At 45.6% G+C, this 18,458-nt stretch overlaps 1 protein-coding gene across 2 annotated transcripts in view; it reads left to right on the forward strand.

Moving 5' to 3' along the window:
* FHL5 (four and a half LIM domains 5) overlaps positions 1–18,458 on the forward strand; it is a 67,190-nt gene that overhangs the window by 12,751 nt on the left and 35,981 nt on the right. The window contains exon 1 of one of the 2 annotated variants that reach the window (XM_040350126.1): positions 4,784–4,971. The exons of the other annotated variant lie outside the window; for it this stretch is intronic. Within the exon in view, the coding sequence (XP_040206060.1) occupies positions 4,964–4,971 (8 nt within the window). The 5' untranslated portion in view covers positions 4,784–4,963. Of the gene's footprint in view, positions 1–4,783; positions 4,972–18,458 lie in introns of those variants that run through there. 2 annotated transcript variants of the gene reach the window in all.

Raw genomic sequence — 18,458 nt, forward strand, 5'->3', positions numbered from 1 at the left:
AAGATCCTGAAACTGAGCTGCAGCACAGTGGCCAAGACCATACAGCGGTTAAACAGGACAGGTTCCACTCAGAACAGGCCTCGCCAATGTCAACCAAAGACGTTGAGTGCACGTGCTCAATGTCATATCCAGAGGTTGCCTTTGGGAAATAGACGTATGAGTGCTGCCAGCATTGCTGCAGAGGTTGGAGGGGGGGGTGTAAGCCTACCAGTGCGCAGACCATACGCCGCACACTGCATCAAATTAGTCTGCATGGCTGTCGTCCCAAAAGAAAGCCTCTTCTAAAGATGATGCACAAGAAAGCCTGCATACATTTTGCAGAAGAGAAAAAGCAGACTAAGGACATGGATTACTGGAACCATGTCCTGTGGTCTGATGAGACCAAGATAAACGTATTTGGTTCATATGGTGTCAAGCGTGTGTGGTGGCGACCAGATGAGGAGTGCAAAGACAAGTGTGTCTTGCCTATAGTCAAGCATGGTGGTGGGAGTGTCATGGTCTGGGGCTACATGAGTGCTGCTGGCACTGGGGAGCTACAGTTCATTGAGGGAACCATAAATGCCAACATGTACTGTGACATACTGAAGCAGAGCATGATCCCCTCCCTTCAGAGACTGGGCCACAGGGCAGTATTCAAACATGATAATGACCCCAAACACACCTTCAAGATGACCACTGCCTTGCTAAAGAAACTGAGGGTAAAGGTGAAGGACAGACCAAGCATGTCTCCAGACCTAAACCCTATTGAGCATCTGTGGGGCATCCTCAAACCGAAGGTGGAGGAGTGCAAGGTCTCTAACATCCACCAGCTCCGTGATGTCGTTAGGGAGGAGTGGAAGAGGACTCCAGTGGCAACCTGTGAAGCTCTGGTGAACTCCATGCCCAAGAGGGTTAAGGCAGTGCTGGAAAATAATGGTGGCCACACAAAATATTGACATGTTGGGCCCAATTTGGACATTTTCACTTAGGGGTGTACTCACTTTTGTTGCCAGCAGTTTAGACATTAATGGCGGTGTTGAGTTATTTTGAGGGGGCAGCAAATGTACACTGTTATACAAGCTGTACACTCACAAAGTGTAATTTCTTCAGCATTGTCACATGAAAAGATATAATAAAATATTCACAAAAATGTGAGGGGTGTACTCACTTTTGTGAGATACTGTATATATAGACACACATACTGTATACATATCTTCCATTAGATAGCAGATATATTTTCACATAATGTAACTTGTTACAGCTCCTTCAAGACTGCTCATTTTTCTTAGCACAGCAGGAAGTCTGGTGAAAAATTTTGCATGTTCATTTAACTGGCTTATCTAAAAATAGACTATAGAAAACATGACAAAGCTGGAAAAAGAGAAGGGGATGCAAGGGATAAGTAGTCCCTGGGGGCTTGTGGTTTTTGTAGCTGGGTTTTTTTTTATTTTTGTTTTACTGTTTTATACAATAAACATGTACTTGTGCCTTAACGTTTTATGAAATGTAATTGTATGATATTTTTTATATACTAAGGGCCAGATTCATGAAGACTTACGACGGGCGTTTCAGTAGAGACGCCGTCGTAAGTCTGAATCCCCGCCATCGTATATTTAAGCGTATTCTTAAACTGAGATACGCTTAAATATTGCTAAGATACGACCGGCGTAAGTCTCCTACGCCGTCGTATCTTAGCTGCTTATTTACGCTGGCCGCTAGGGGTGTGTACGCTGATTTACACCTAGAATATGTAAATCAGCTAGATACGCCTATTCACAAAGGTACGCCCGGCCGTCGAAGTAAAGATACGCCGTTTACGTAAGGCTTTTTCCGGTGTAAAGTTACCCCTGCTATATGAGGCGCAGCCAATGTTAAGTATGGACGTCGGGACCGCGTCAAATTTTCCATCGATTACGTCGTTTGTGTAAGTCGTTTGCGAATAGGGCTGTGCGTAATTTACGTTCACGTCAAAAGCATTGAATTTTTGCGGGTTAATTTGGAGCATGCGAACTGGGATACGTTCACGGACGGCGCATGCGTCATTTACGTGGGGTCACAATGATTTTACATAAAACACGCCCACATCTTACACATTTGAATTAGGCGGGCTTACGCCGGCCAATTTACGCTACGCCGCCACAACTTACGGAGCAAGTGCTTTGTGAATACTGCACTTGCCTGTCAAAGTTGCAGGGGCGTAGCGTAAATAGGATACGCTACGCCCGCACACAAATACGCGCTCCCTACCTGAATCTAGCCCTATGTTGGGAATGTTACCAACATAGAAAAGTACAGAGGGGAAAAAAGACAGAAGTTGTAACATTTTCCAATACAGGTAGATCCCGACTATCCCTGATTTAGAGGGACTGTCCCTGATTTGGAACAAAGTCCCTCTTTCCTCCCCATTTGTCCCTCATTTTGGTCTCATCTATATACTGTTATTGTATATAAAATGAAAGTTTTTCTCTTTTAAAAAGTGTTTAAGTGCTAAACCTTTCATCCAATTTCCAAATTGCTGTATCAGTAAATTTCAAAAGCCAATGTAAAGGAATATTAATGGTAAAGCACTTGTAGGTTTAAAACAGAGGTCCGCCCAATTTTTTTTTTAAAGTCAGCAGCTACAAATACGGCAGCTGCTGACTTTTAAAATAAGGACACATATCTGTCCAGCACGCCCGCGATGACGGCACCCAAGTCCGACCCGTCCCTCGGGCCTCGGATGCTACTGCCGCCATCTTTCGTTAGGGGAATCAGGAAGTGGCGTAACCCCCGCGGGTGTCTATGCCTGGAAGTGGGTGAAAATACCTGTATTATACAGGTATCTGCACCCAGTGGATGTTCCATTTTTGGGTTATAAAGAAGGGGATATCGCGTTCAATAAAAATGATAATAACATGCCAGATATAAACATACAAACATCGTGTGTAAATAATGTAAAACTGGAAACTTAAATAGGAATATACACTAAAAAGTGTATATAAGTGATGCAAATGTTGCACAAAAACATAAATAAATAAATAAATAAATATGTAGATGAACAATGGTTCATCAATGTGCATGTGAAATAGGATCACTCAAGTGCAAATACAGTCCACCTAGAAGGGCTAATGTTGCATGGATGACTATCTCAAAGACCAGATGTTCCAATGATGGTAGCCTTGGAGTTAGTCCATAGAAGATGATGTCAAAACAGACAAGTATTGTGAAATAGAAACATAGATTAATAAAGGATCCTCCTGCTGGTCTCCCAGAACTCTCACTGATTTGGACGAGACATCTACATATTTATTTATTTATTTATTTATGGTTTTGTGCAACATTTGCATCACTTATATACACTTTTTAGTGTATATTCCTATTTAAGTTTCCAGTTTTACATTATTCACACAATGGGGTAGATCCACAAAGAAATGACGCCGGTAATTTCAAAATTCCCGCGTCGGATCTAAGATGCAATTTTTTGGTGTCCGCTAGGTGGCGTTCCCGTCGTAATCCACATCGAGTATGCAAACGCAGCCACTATGCCATACCGTCAAACGCAGCCACTGTGCCATCAATTGTCACCACTGTGCCATGTCATAAAACGCAGTCACTGTGCCATGCCATCAAACACAGCCACTGTGCCATCAATTGTCACCACTGTGCCATGCCATCAAACGCTGCCATGCCATCAAATGCAGTCACTGTGCCATGCCATCAAACACAGCCACTGTGCCATGCCATCAAACACAGCCACTGTGCCATCAATTATCACCACTGTGCCATGCCATAAAACGCAGTCACTGTGCCATGCCATCAAACACAGCCACTGTGCCATCAATTGTCACCACTGTGCCATGCCATCAAACGCAGTCACTGTGCCATGCCATCAAACACAGCCACTGTGCCATCAATTGTCACCACTGTGCCATGCCATCAAACGTAGCCACTGTGCCATCAATTGTCACCACTGTGCCATGCCATCAAACGCAGCCACTGTGCCATGCCATGAAACGCAGCCACTGTGCCAATTGTCACCACTGTGCCCTTTGTCGCCACTGTTCCCTTTAATTGTCACCTCTGTGCCAATTGATGCCACTGTGCCCTTTAATTGTCGCCACTGTGCCCATTGTCGCCACTGTGACCATTGATACCACTGTGCCCATTGTCGCCACTGTGCCCATTGTCGCCACTGTGCCCTGTAAAATGCCCCTCCCTCGCCTGACACTTACCTTTCTGGGGGTCAGCCATCCTCCTTCCACGTCCCTCGATGTCTTCTCCACCCTCGATGACGCTTCAGCCAATCAGGTTACCGGTAACCAGAACCGGTGAATCTGATTGGCTGAGGCGCCGGTCAGTCTTATCTAAGGAACGCACCCCCCGTACGTCCCTTAGATAAATTTGCGGAAGCCGACTACAGCCTGGCTCTGATAGGCACTTCCACACAGCCAACCAGCTGCCGTTATTCAGGTGGCCGGCGCTCACCATCCGGCCATCTGAATAGCCTGCGGTAGTGGCAATGGCCAGTGGCAGTGGCAAAAATAACATAGATTCATGCAATGCATGAATCTATGTTATTTTAATCAGTGGTGGTGCGAGAGCCAGAGGGGGTGGCGCTCCAGCGCCCTCTATAGACGCACCGCCACTGCTACTCTAATACAAAATAAACATTTGCTGTTGGTAAATGTGAGGAAGAATCCCTCTAATGGAGCCCTAGATAGTACTTAAAACTAGACAAATTCCAACCCTCCACTCTATTAAAAAAAAAAAAAAAGCTCTGGCTGGACAAATACTTTAAGAAGTCCTCTAGTGTTAAACCCCACCCCTTTTTAAACATAACTGTAGTGCCGCTTTGAGTTAGTCACTGCTCTATGGCACATTTCCAACAGTGGTCTATTGCTTTGGAAATAAGATACAAGAAAGTGGAGTCCTCTATCAGCTGTTCTGACTGCCAGTATAACACAGAAAAGCTCCAAGACTGGAAAGCGTAAGGGAAAGAAGATCCATGTACAGGTCTGCACTTTTACTGTATATCTGATATACTGTATGTATTATTATTAATATTACTTACAGGGGACCGATGTATTGTTAGGCATTTTATACTAGATTCGAATATTGGAGGTTATATCTAGGTACTAGGAGTCTGTATTCCTTTGTAGTGTGTTTGCATTCATTAACCACTAACAGGAATGGAACCTTCCAAATACAGTGTTGTCTTTATATAGAAACACTTCTGTTTCTCACGTATTAACATTGATTGCCAAATGTTCTTATCAGTGAACGGAGCAAGTTGTTCTTTTATTCAAGAGAACTGAATGTATAATGGCACTAAAATGAAGCTTTTTTGTAACCATGCTGTGTTATTCTGGTAAATGGAATTTTGATATTAAAGTAAGAAAGTGTGTGTGTGCATATGCATGTTCTTCCTAATGTCTGTTTCTAAATTTTAGCCCCTCAAGGCTAGATTTAAGCATCCTTCCCTACTAGGCTAACTGTCTTGTATTACTCCTTTCCTACCACAATTCACTGGCTAGCCCTTGTATCACACCAACTAGATCAGACAAACAGGGCCGCTGTTAGAAATCACAGGGCCCCGTACAATCTACCTGACATTTCCAAACGGAAATCCCCCCTCCTAGCACATATGTCCTCTTTCTTCTCAGACTTTCTATCCTAGCACAAGTCTTCTCCCCCCAATCCCTCCTATTAGCCCAAATCCCCCTACTTCCTCCTAGTACAAAATCCCCCCCCATCCCCCCTCTCAGCACAAATCTTCTTTCTTCAACCCCCCTCCTAGGACACATTTCCACAAATCCCTCTAGCACAACCCCCTCTAAAATACTATCCCCCCAAAACCCTCCTCCCAGCACATATCTTTCCCCACTCTTCCTCCTCACACATATCCCTCTATTCTTCCTTCCAACACATATCTCCCTCCATTCTTCCTCCTCACACATATCTCCCCCCATTCTTCCTCCTCACACATACCCCCCCCCATTCTTCCTTCTCACACATATCTCCCCCATTCTTCCTCCCCACACATATCTCCCCCCATTCTTCCTCCCAACACATATCCCCCCATTCTTCCTCCCAACACATATCCCCCCCATTCTTCCTCCCAGCACATATCCTCCCCCATTCTTCCTCCTCACACATATCTCCCCCCATTCTTCCTCCTCACACATATCTCCCCCTATTCTTCCTCCTCACACATATCACCCCCCCTTTCTTCCTCCTCACACATATCTCCCCCCATTCTTCCTCCTCAAACATATTCCCCCTATTCTTCCTCCTCACACATATCTACCCCCATTCTTCCTCCTCACACATATCTCCCCCTATTCTTCCTCCTCACACATATCTCCTCCATTCTTCCTCCTCACACATGTCCCCCCCATTCTTCCTCCTCACACATATCTTCCCCCATTTTTCCTCCTCACACATATCCCCCCATTCTTCCTCCTAACACTTCCCCCCCATTCTTCCGTCTCACACATATTCCCCCCCCCCCATTCTTCCTCCCAGCACATATCCCCCCATTCTTCCTCCTTATACATATCCCCCCATTCTTCCTCTTCACACATATCCCCCTATTCTTCCTCCTCACACATATCTACCCCCGTTCTTCCTCCTCACACATATCTACCCCCATTCTTCCTCCTGACACATATCCCCCCATTCTTCCTCCTCACACATCCCCCCATTCTTCCTCCTCACACATATCTACCCCCATTCTTCCTCCTGACACATATCCCCCCATTCTTCCTCCTCATACATATCTACCCCCATTCTTCCTCCTCACACATATCCCCCCATTCTTCCTCCTCACACATATCCTCCCATTCTTCCTCCTCACACATATCCTCTCATTCTTCCTCCTCACACATATCCCCCCATTCTTCCTCCCAGCACATATCCTCCCCCATTCTTCCTCCTCACACATATCTCCCCCCATTCTTCCTTCTCACACATATCTCCCCCCATTCTTCCTCCTCACACATATCTCCCCCTATTCTTCCTCCTCACACATATCTCCTCCATTCTTCCTCCTCACACATATCCCCCATTCTTCCTCCTCACACATGTCCCCCCCATTCTTCCTCCTCACACATTTATTCCCCCATTTTTCCTCCTCACACATATCCCCCCCATTCTTCCTACTAACACATTCCCCCCCCTTACTTCCTTCTCACACATATTCCCCCATTCTTCCTCCCAGCACATACCCCCCCCCCATTCTTCCTCTTAACACATATCCCCCCATTCTTCACACTATTCTCACACATATACCCCTATTCTTCCTCCTCACACATATCCTCCCCAACTCTTCTTCCTCACACATATCCCTCCATTCTTCCTCCCAACACATATCCCCCCATTCTTCCTCCAGCACATATCCTCCCCCATTCTTCCTCCTCACACATATCTCCCCCCATTCTTCCTTCTCACACATATCTCCCCCCATTCTTCCTCCTCACACATATCTCCCCCTATTCTTCCTCCTCACACATATCTCCTCCATTCTTCCTCCTCACACACGTCCCCCCCATTCTTCCTCCTCACACATATCTTCCCCCATTTTTCCTCCTCACACATATCCCCCCATTCTTCCTCCTAACACTTCCCCCCCATTCTTCCGTCTCACACATATTCCCCCCCCCCCCATTCTTCCTCCCAGCACATATCCCCCCATTCTTCCTCCTTATACATATCCCCCCATTCTTCCTCTTCACACATATCCCCCTATTCTTCCTCCTCACACATATCTACCCCTGTTCTTCCTCCTCACACATATCTACCCCCATTCTTCCTCCTGACACATATCCCCCCATTCTTCCTCCTCACACATCCCCCCATTCTTCCTCCTCACACATATCTACCCCCATTCTTCCTCCTGACACATATCCCCCCATTCTTCCTCCTCATACATATCTACCCCCATTCTTCCTCCTCACACATATCCCCCCATTCTTCCTCCTCACACATATCCTCCCATTCTTCCTCCTCACACATATCCTCCCATTCTTCCTCCTCACACATATCCCCCCATTCTTCCTCCCAGCACATATCCTTCCCCATTCTTCCTCCTCACACATATCTCCCCCCATTCTTCCTTCTCACACATATCTCCCCCTATTCTTCCTCCTCACACATATCTCCTCCATTCTTCCTCCTCACACATATCCCCCATTCTTCCTCCTCACACATGTCCCCCCCATTCTTCCTCCTCACACATTTATTCCCCCATTTTTCCTCCTCACACATATCCCCCCATTCTTCCTACTAACACATTCCCCCCCTTACTTCCTTCTCACACATATTCCCCCATTCTTCCTCCCAGCACATACCCCCCCCCCCATTCTTCCTCCTTATACATATTCCCCCATTCTTCCTCTTAACACATATCCCCCCATTCTTCACACTATTCTCACACATATACCCCTATTCTTCCTCCCCACATATATCTCCCCCATTCTTCCTCCTCACAAACCCCCCCCCCCATTTTTCCTCCTCACACATATCCCCCCATTCTTCCTCCTAACACTTCCCCCCCATTCTTCTGTCTCACACATATTCCCCCCCCATTCTTCCTCCCAGCACATATCCCCCCATTCTTCCTCTTTATACATATCCCCCCATTCTTCCTCTTCACACATATCCCCCTATTCTTCCTCCTCACACATATCTACCCCCGTTCTTCCTCCTCACACATATCTACCCCCATTCTTCCTCCTGACACATATCCCCCCATTCTTCCTCCTCACACATCCCCCCATTCTTCCTCCTCACACATCCCCCCATTCTTCCTCCTCACACATATCTACCCCCATTCTTCCTCCTGACACATATCCCCCCATTCTTCCTCCTCATACATATCTACCCCCATTCTTCCTCCTTACACATATCCCCCCATTCTTCCTCCTCACACATATCCCCCCATTCTTCCTCCTCACACATATCCCCCCCATTCTTCCTCCTCACACATATCCCCCCATTCTTCCTCCTCATACATATCTACCCCCATTCTTCCTCCTCACACATATCCCCCCATTCTTCCTCCTCACACATATCCTCCTATTTTTCCTCCTCGCACATATACCCCCCATTCTTACTCCTCGCACATATACCACCCATTCTTCCTCCTCACACATATACCCCCAATTCTTCCTCCTCGCACATATTACCCATTCTTCCTCCTCACACATATCCCCCATTCTTTCTTCTCACACATATTCCCCCCCCCTATTCTTCCTCCTCACACATACCCCCCTCCCCGAATCCCCATTATATTTGCCAATGGAAACACAGAACATGTACTATACACTATAATACCACAGCGCAACCTGCGACTTTACTTTACATGCTGTTGTTCTTTTCTAACAAAGGAAACATGAAATTATCTTCCCTTTCTCTTGTTTGATGGACAGTTTTCCAACTATCCAATGTATTTTCAAACTCAGTATCACAACCAAAACATTGCAATGATATTTCTATAACAATGTGCTATACTTTATAAATGCAATCATAGAATCATTTTACTCACCAAATGTTTATATCTGTATGCATTTAGTAGTAACATGCGTTTCTAGGTCAGTGTTGTCTGCATACTATTGATTTTCATATACTTGTTTTTATATATATATAAAGAAGATACATTTGCCATCATTACAAAAACTAGAACATTCTTGAACATTTTGTAAAAAAATTAAGAATTATGAGATCACACCATCAGCATCTGCTTTATATCAGAAATGTCCCTGTTCAAATTTGTCTCTATGGAAAGTTGCAAGATGACCTCTAGAGGAGGAATTGCTAGCACAAGAGAAAACTAATGAAAATGTACTCAAAAGGGGTGATTTAATGGAGAACACCAGGACATGTTCCACCTAATTTATGGAACAGAAAACCCTTCTTATGTACTTGCAAATTGAGATAAAACAAATAACACCCTTTAAAAAGTTTCACTTTTTGATCTATAGCACTCATACTATTTGGCAATTGTTTGGCCCTGCTTATTGTCTGTCGTGGGAGTTGCATTACACAATATTCTAATATTGTAATGGTGACAGGGGGGTGTTTTTAATATATGTTCATTTTTTCACACTGGATGCTATGTGATTTGCTGAAACTCTGCAAACCAAACAATAAAAAGGGATCAAAGGTAGCATCATAATAGAGCATTAAAGTGCAATTTAACTTAAAGTTAAAATCACTTAAATACATTACACGTGCATCAAAATAAATTGGCGTGCAAAATCTTACAGCTATTTTCTGTAGAAAGCAGCCTTAGCCATGTAGAAAATCCTGTCCCTGGCCACCATGCTGCAGAAAAGAATCCTTGCGTGAAAGCGGTGGTGTTTCTGCAGAGGTCTGAAAGGGCTAGAGCTCTCCAATCAGCAAAGCTCATGCAGCCTGTGGATCGTAAAGCCCTAGTTTAGGGGGTGGTGCATTGTACTTCTGCAGAGAGCCCACTGCTTACACTCAGACAACAAGGGTCCTTCTTTTTAGCATGCTGACAGGAAGCAGGCTTTTTTACTTAGGATCTGGCACCTTTGTTAAAGTGGAGCTTCACCCAAAAGGGGAAGCTCTGCTTGTTTGCTTCCTCCCCCTCCGCTGTGACATGGCAAAATTGGCTGTACGCAGAGCATACCGCCATTTTGCCCTGTGCTAAAAAGCACATACTCAGTCTTAATGAAATAATCCATCTTAAAGCTAAATAAATTGACTCACCATATATTCCCTGCCATTCATTCAAGTCAAGAGACCTCACACCAGCTTGTTCTCAAGTCACCGTCCCAGTCATCACAGGTTTGCCGACGCCCTCACAGGCAGTTTTATTAAAGACCCAGTAGGAAGTGATGTCACAACATGTGACCGCCTCCATAGGAAGTGAGCTCACAGGGTGTCAGCTCCACCCGGCAGATGCCCATATACGGAAACCCTTCCAACAGGGATTCAATACAGTAATATAACAATAACAAAATAATACAACAACACCACAATACAATACAATGAATAGAAATACATACAATGAATACAAATACATACAATGCTGGCTAAAGTCTTATGGGCGTGTCTGGGCAGGGAGTGAATGTGCCCCCCCTGACTCCATAAACGATCACAAGCTCTCATATTAATCGCTGATAGAATCCTTAATCTGCACCATTTCATAGAATAATGCATTTCCAGATTATGTCCTTATTAAAGGTGGAATGGAGGCTATCTACAGGCGTACGCTACGAATCCCAAGCCATGCTGATCAGACAAGACCCAGATAAGAGCGTACATCTGTCCATAACCACTAGTGTGCTTGCGGAGTGAGCGCATCCCCTCCTCAAAGACCGTCGGTGCTAAATGCACAGAGGGCCCCTCGCCGGCAGACATAAGCCCACGCCGCAAACATCACACTCCAACCTCAAGACATTTTCTACTACCAGACGAGATTCAACCAGCCTCAGACTGCCCCAGTCTGCTCTGTTTAGAGCGGGTTGTGGAAGTACTAAGACTGGGTGACACTATGACAATACATATTAAATACATCTTTAAATTTCCACCACAGCTGCCCCATTTGGCACCTTTTGGGGGGAGCAGATGCCTGCCAGTAGCCAGGCTGTGTAGATGGAACAGTGCTGCATTTTAGGCCTTAACTTTTGTATACTAAGCTGTTTTTAGTATAAAGCTACAGCTCTACAGTTCTTTTACTTTTGTGTCACTACACTACTGCAGTGATCCAAATGGCCACTCAAAGAAAAGAAGGGATGTGAGGGTAACAAGATTAAGAAGAATTTGGTATGAACAGTCCAGAACCCTCCCATGATTATTTACAAATGTATCCTAATTAGGGATGATTTTAGATTCACTGTATTGGGTTTAAGGCCTGTGGTTGCGTGTGGCAAATGGGTAATTGGAGCGGTATCAGGGTCTCTGGGGAGGGTCTTATGCCTAGGGACCTTATGGACTTGTAGCTGTTAATCATGGACTTACAGCCATTGTGGATTATTGACAATCATGGACTCTAAGGGACTTGCAGTACCTCTTATGGATTATTGCCTTAATGGACAATTGCGTTAAGAAGGATTGCTTTCTGGACTTGCCTTCTGTATAAGGTATGTACATTCTATAGATTGTTGAAAGAGCTCTGTACAGGAATTGTGTTGAACTGCTTTTGAGAACTGTACTGTGATCAGTAACCTCAGTTAAAGATATTTGTTGGTGTACTTTCTTTGCCTAGTCTGAAGTCTTAAAGGGTTGCATGCACACACATCTAAAGAACAGGGCTTTCAATGCAACAAGGGGACTGATCTTGAGAAAGATAGAATACATGGGTCTAACACACAGAGTACTGTCCGGTGAAAATGATTGGGTTGTTGCTAAGGACTACAGTTTTGTGTCATTGCTTAAGGAAGCCAATCAGCCAGGAGATGGGTGATGGTTCCTCTGGTAGTGGAGGGGCATCTGTAGTGGAGGGGGCAACCGTGCTGGTTGTACTCTAGTCAATTAACAGATCAACTTGTGTATAATCCGTCTGCCCATAGATGGATCGAATCTCGGTCTGTCCCTGCTGAACCGGTCGAGATTCAATATATCTATGGCCGGCTTAACCAAGTTGCTTACATACTGTCCAGCCACTGTACAATAGTTGTGGCTAATAACTCTCAGATAATACACTCTTGATTTCAAGACAAAAAAACCTGTCTCTTCCCACTCTTAAATTGTGGCTTAGCCAACCTTCTCACATTCCATCCAGCCACTCTAAAATATTTGTGGCTATTGTCTCTCAGATTCAAATTTGTATTGCAAGATAAAACCTGCTGTGTCTCACTTTATTTGCTGCCTATTCAAGTGTCCACGTACTGTCCAAGATGATAGCCAATTTCTACCAAACACATTCCTGAGGTCTATGTTTTGATTCTTGTAACGGTCACCACCGTTTACGACCTTCCATCCCATCCAAGACAGCTTATCGACACTCCACAATCCGGCAAATGAACACGACCCATAAGAATTCCCCCCAGACACGAGACACACAGCTCTGTGCTTCTGGTTTCAAATATAATGCTAACTTTAATGGTTTCTTTCAGTCTTATATACAGTACAAGGCATTAAAAGAACAATCAACTCCCCACCGACACATCACACAATGATCTCCTTCCAATCCACATCCCCAGACAGACGCTCTGTCTCCGACAAGTACATTCCACACATAAACAGTATTTAGCATACATAATTAGAGGTCTGGGAGCTGACCTGGATTAACACCTTTACACAAGGACAATGAAATGTCTTCCAGGCCCTGACTCAATTAGCATGTCACTAGTCAGGGCTAATCATAGAACAGAGTCAGTATTGACTGGTTGGGTCACAATATCCTTTACAGACATTTAAAGAATATATGGTAGATTACTGTCCATGTTAAAACAATCCAATATATGTCTCTTTATTTCCTGGCTCAACCTGTGCCCAAAAGTGACTCATGTTACAATTCTTTTTGGAAGCATTTGGGATAAAGAAATGGTAGGGATTTTACAGAATGTGGGGTTTTGGCTTTGAAGCCTTTTTTTGTAAATTCTGCATTGACTTATTTTGAAAGCAGCATGGTCTTTGCCTTCATTTTCTTTAAGTGAGAATTTCCCTATCTATTGTGGCTGCTACTTTCAAAGGTCAATGCAGGTCTATTGCCAAAAAACAGGTGTCGTGTCCAAAACTACTTAAAAAAAAAAAGACTTTTTGAAGTTGAAATTAATCAGATTAGTGTACTGCAGGGGCGGACTGACAACTCATGGGGCCCCCGGGCAATAGAAGATTATGGGGCCCCCCCGGGCTTACAGATGGCCACCACACCAGAAGGCAGTGCAGAGGCAGGGCAGCTAAAATCTCAGGATTTTCACATCAAAAGCATGTCAGTTTCGGACATATCAGGGACAGATGTAAAAAAAAACACACATTTTTACATACTGTCCCTGGTTTTATTGAGCCTGGCAACCCTGATGGGGCCCCCAAGTGGCATGGGGCCCTCAGCAGTGCCCAAGAGCCTCAATGGTCAGTCAGCCCCTGGTGTTCTGCTTGTGTATTTAAGCCGCGTCAATGTAAAAGTAAAAAAAAAAAATCAATGACACACCCATTGTGTAATGCCAGAATACCAAGTGACTGACGGTGTCCAATACAATTGTACTGTTCTGTAAAACCATACACAGCTTAGAGGCATCTCCCAAACATTTTGTTTGAAAGGATTGGTCTTTTTCCATGTTGTACTTAAAGCCGCATTAAAAAGCCCAGTTCCTACTGGACTTTTAAAAAAAACTCTGAAAAAAAATTGTTTTGCTCTTTTAAATGTTGTCCATGGCAGTGCCTTGATCCCCATACAATCTATTTTTACAATAGTTTGCCTATTAGCCCATGAATCTGCAGGATTCACTCTGATAGACTTCTGTGGGATTCGTCACAAAGTTTGGGTTCGTTGAACTTTAAAATAGATTTGCCAAACCTTCAGTAAATTGACTTGCTCGTCACTTGTCCTAATTGTCCCTGTTTTTACAAATGAATGTACCAGTATTTCCAGAAAGCATGAAGAATATTGCCTCTAAACACTTAATCTAGATGTCAGACAGTATGAACTGTCTGCCCTAGATATGCCTATGAAGTCAGTCAGTATAATTATCAGTTAACTGAATCGGCCTGACTTGTAATCAGTATATGTCAGCATCACTTAGTGTAATAAGTGGAGAAATTAAGAAAACAAATGAATTTCTCTATACGAGAAGAAGAAGATTAACCGAGAAAAATCGACACCAAATTTTAAAGGACCTTTTTTAAATGAACAAATACATGTAAAAGGTTTCAGTTTAGCATCATGCTTACATAAATAATACTAATATACACCAGTCAGCCACAACTTGGACAAGAGGTTTGGGACTTTAAATTAGGCGTGTGATGAAACCAACATACGCCTCCATCACTGATAATTGATAAAAGGAAGGGGTTTGGGACTTTGAGTGAGATGTGTGTTTGTACAATTGAAAATTGTTCCACAATAATATATAAAAAACATATAAAAGTTTACTTGTATATTGCACATGAGACATGGTATATTGCAAATATGACGAGCTGATGTACATACAGTAGAAAAACAACAACAAGAATTCCGTTGTTGCACACAAAACCTGAACTTCCTATAAGATGGAATTTAAATGCATAAAAAAACTGCATTTCAAAACTTGACGCGTTTCGTGGATATAGTTCCACTTCTTCAGAAGCAAATGCAGGATGCATATTTATCAGCCCTCTAATATTTCATTAAGTGCAGAGAACTGAAAGTTTAAGGAAGGCTGGAGATTATCCCTGTTGGGAGCTGAGGGGACATGAATCCACGGGAAGCCAAAGCGGATAACACCACACTCGAGGGGAGGAGAGGAGAAATGAAGGGTGTCCATGGGGAATGACGTGGTAGTGCCTGAAAGCAGCTCCAATATATGACACACCTGATGGTGATGCTAAGGCTAGCATGTGTTCCAAAGAGTGTGCAGAGTGAAATGGGAAACCCCTTTCTCTCAAGACTGCAATGCTTATCCACTCCGGCCACAACGTATGACGTCCCCTACGTCACGCTAGGCATGTTGGGGCAGGCCATTCTCACCAGGACAGCTGATGCAGAACCGACCAGCGCCTGGGGGGATGCCCAAAGCACGCTGAGGATGGGTTACACGCAGCCGGCGCCGTGTCACCAAAGGGTGACATTGTGCGCTGGGTGCGGGGCATGACGCTCATGCACAGAGGGAGGCCCACCCAGTCCCCAAGTAACTTTATCAGGGCTCAAAATTTCAAGCCCTGAACTACTAGCCAGGCCTCAAGGGTTACTCGCCACCAGTTGCCCCACCCTAGCCCGCCCCGCCCCTAATTCCGCCCCTAAAAACACCCTCATAAATTATCTCATAAAATGACACTTAAATGTATTATGCAGAATTAAGTTATAAAAATAAATATTAACAACTGTATCTGTGCCTACCAATGCAGGATGTGTGTGTCCACAATGCAGCCTTGTGCCCAGTGCCCACCATGCAGCCTTGTGCCAACCAATGCAGCTTTGTGTCCACCATACAGCCTTGTGCCCCGTGCCCACCAATGCAGCCTTGTGCCTACCAATGCAGCCTTGTTTCCACCATGCAGCCATGTGCCCACCGATGCAGCCTTTTGCCCACTAATGCAGCCTTGTGCCCACAATGCAGCCTTGTGTCCAGTGCCCACCAATATAGCCTTGTGTACACCAATGCAGCCTTGTGCCCACCAATGCAGCCTTGGGTCCAGTGCCCACCATGCAGCCTTGTGCCCACCAATGCAGCCTTGTGCCCAGTGCCCACCAATGCAACCTTGTGCCCACCAATGCAACCTTGTGCCCACCAATGCAGCCTTGTGCCAAACAATACAGTCTTGTATCCACCAATGCAGCCATGTGTCCCCCATGCAGCCATGTGTCCACTATGCAGCCTTGTGCCCACTAATGCAGCCTTGTGCCCACCAATGCAGTCTTTTGCCCACCATGCAGCCTTGTGCCCACCAATGCAGCTTTGTGTCCACCATGCAGCCTTGTGTCCAGTGCCCATCATGCAGCCTTGTTCCCACCATGCAGCCTTGTGCCCAGTGCCCACCATGCAGCCTTGTGCCCACCGATGCAGTCTTGTGTCCACCATGCAGCCTTGTGCCCACTAATGCAGTCTTGTGTCCACGATGCAGCTGTGCACCATGCAGCCTACCTGTGCAAAGGAGGAGAGGAACAGGAGAGCCGCCCAGGTGTTCAGAGCGCAGCGCGGGGAACACATCGATAACAGCTTTAATTTCAATAGCCGTGTTCCAGTCATGTAACGTCATATACAGCCCTGCCCCCTGGCCGGGAAACTTTGATTGACAGATCACCCGTCACTGGGATTAGACGGGTGATCTGTCTATCAAAGTCCCAGGAGGAGGAGCTGTATCTGACAGCGTGCAGTGGGGAAAATGGCTATTGAAATGAAAGCTGTTATCGCTGTGTTCCCCGCGCTGCGCTTTGAACACCTGGGCGGCCCTCTCTCTCTCTCTCTCTTCCCCTCTGTGATCACTGGGAGAAGGACTCCCATTTCACACAGGCTGCCGGCTCACCCCCAGTTTCCAGGCAGCCCTTCCTCACCAGCCCTCAAAATCCATTCGCAAAATGCGAGCAGGCGAGTGGATTTTTTGAGGGTTGACTTTACGATTACCCACCCAATATTGAGTAGGTCCCCCTTTTGCTGCCAAAACAGGCCAGACCAGTCACGACATGGCCACCACTTGACCTCCAAAGGTATGTTGTGGTATCTGTCACTAAGCCATCAGTAGCAGATCCTTTAAGTGCTATATGTTGTGAGGTGGGGCCTCCATGGATTAGACTTGTCTTTCTAGCACATCCCACAGATGCCCGATTGGATTGAGATCTGAGAGTGTTTGGAGGGCAAGTCAACATCTTAAACTTGTTGTTGTGTTCCCTAAACCATTTTTACAGTGTGACAGGGCACTTTCTCGTGCTGAAAGAGGCCACTGCCATCAGAGAATATGGTTTCCATGAAGGGGGGTACTTGCTCACATGATGTAAAAGAAAATGTGATTCATCATTTTTTTTTCGTGAGCTGGCGCCATCTGGTGGTGAGCCGTTGGTATTACAAGTTATTACCACCAGATGTGTAAGCTGGCGCCATCTGGTGGTGGCCGTTGGTATTACAAGTTAAGCATTACAAGTTAACCACTTAACCACCAGCCGCCGTCTACAAACGGCGGCAAGGTGGTTGCTTAACTGGGGGTCGCCGTTCTGAAACGGCGCCCACCAGAAGCAGTAATGCGCGCCGCCTCGGGCGCGCACACAGAAAATTCTGTGCGCGCCGGGTCTATGAGACCCGGCGCTACACAGATCACGGTAACTGACCGGCAACGCCGGTCTTTTACCATGTGATCGCGCCGTCCAATGACGGCGCGACCACAGGTAAACAAACCGGCGTCATTTGATGACGCCGGTTCCTCCCTCCTCTCGCTGTACCGATCGGTACAGTGTGAGAGGAGAGCGCGGATGGCAGCAGCAGTGTGGGATGGATCTGTGACTATTGCAGTCACAGATCCATCCATCCCTGCTCAGCCATCCCTGCATTAACCCCTGCAATACTCTGCCTTCCCTGCGCAATACTCTGCAATGCTCTGCCTTCCCTGCAATACCCCCGCGCAATACTCTGCAAAACACCCGCGCAATACTCTGCAAAACACCCGCGCAATACTCTGCAAAACACCCGCGCAATACTCTGCAAAACACCCGCGCAATACTCTGCAAAACACCCGCGCAATACTCTGCAAAACACCCGCGCAATACTCTGCAAAACACCCGCGCAATACTCTGCAAAACACCCGCGCAATACTCTGCAATACCCCCGCGCAATACTCTGCAAAACACCCGTGCAATACTCTGCAAAACACCCGCGCAATACTCTGCAAAACACCCGCGCAATACT

Source organism: Rana temporaria, chromosome 4 (assembly GCF_905171775.1).
Source record: "Rana temporaria chromosome 4, aRanTem1.1, whole genome shotgun sequence".
NCBI lineage: Eukaryota > Metazoa > Chordata > Amphibia > Anura > Ranidae > Rana > Rana temporaria.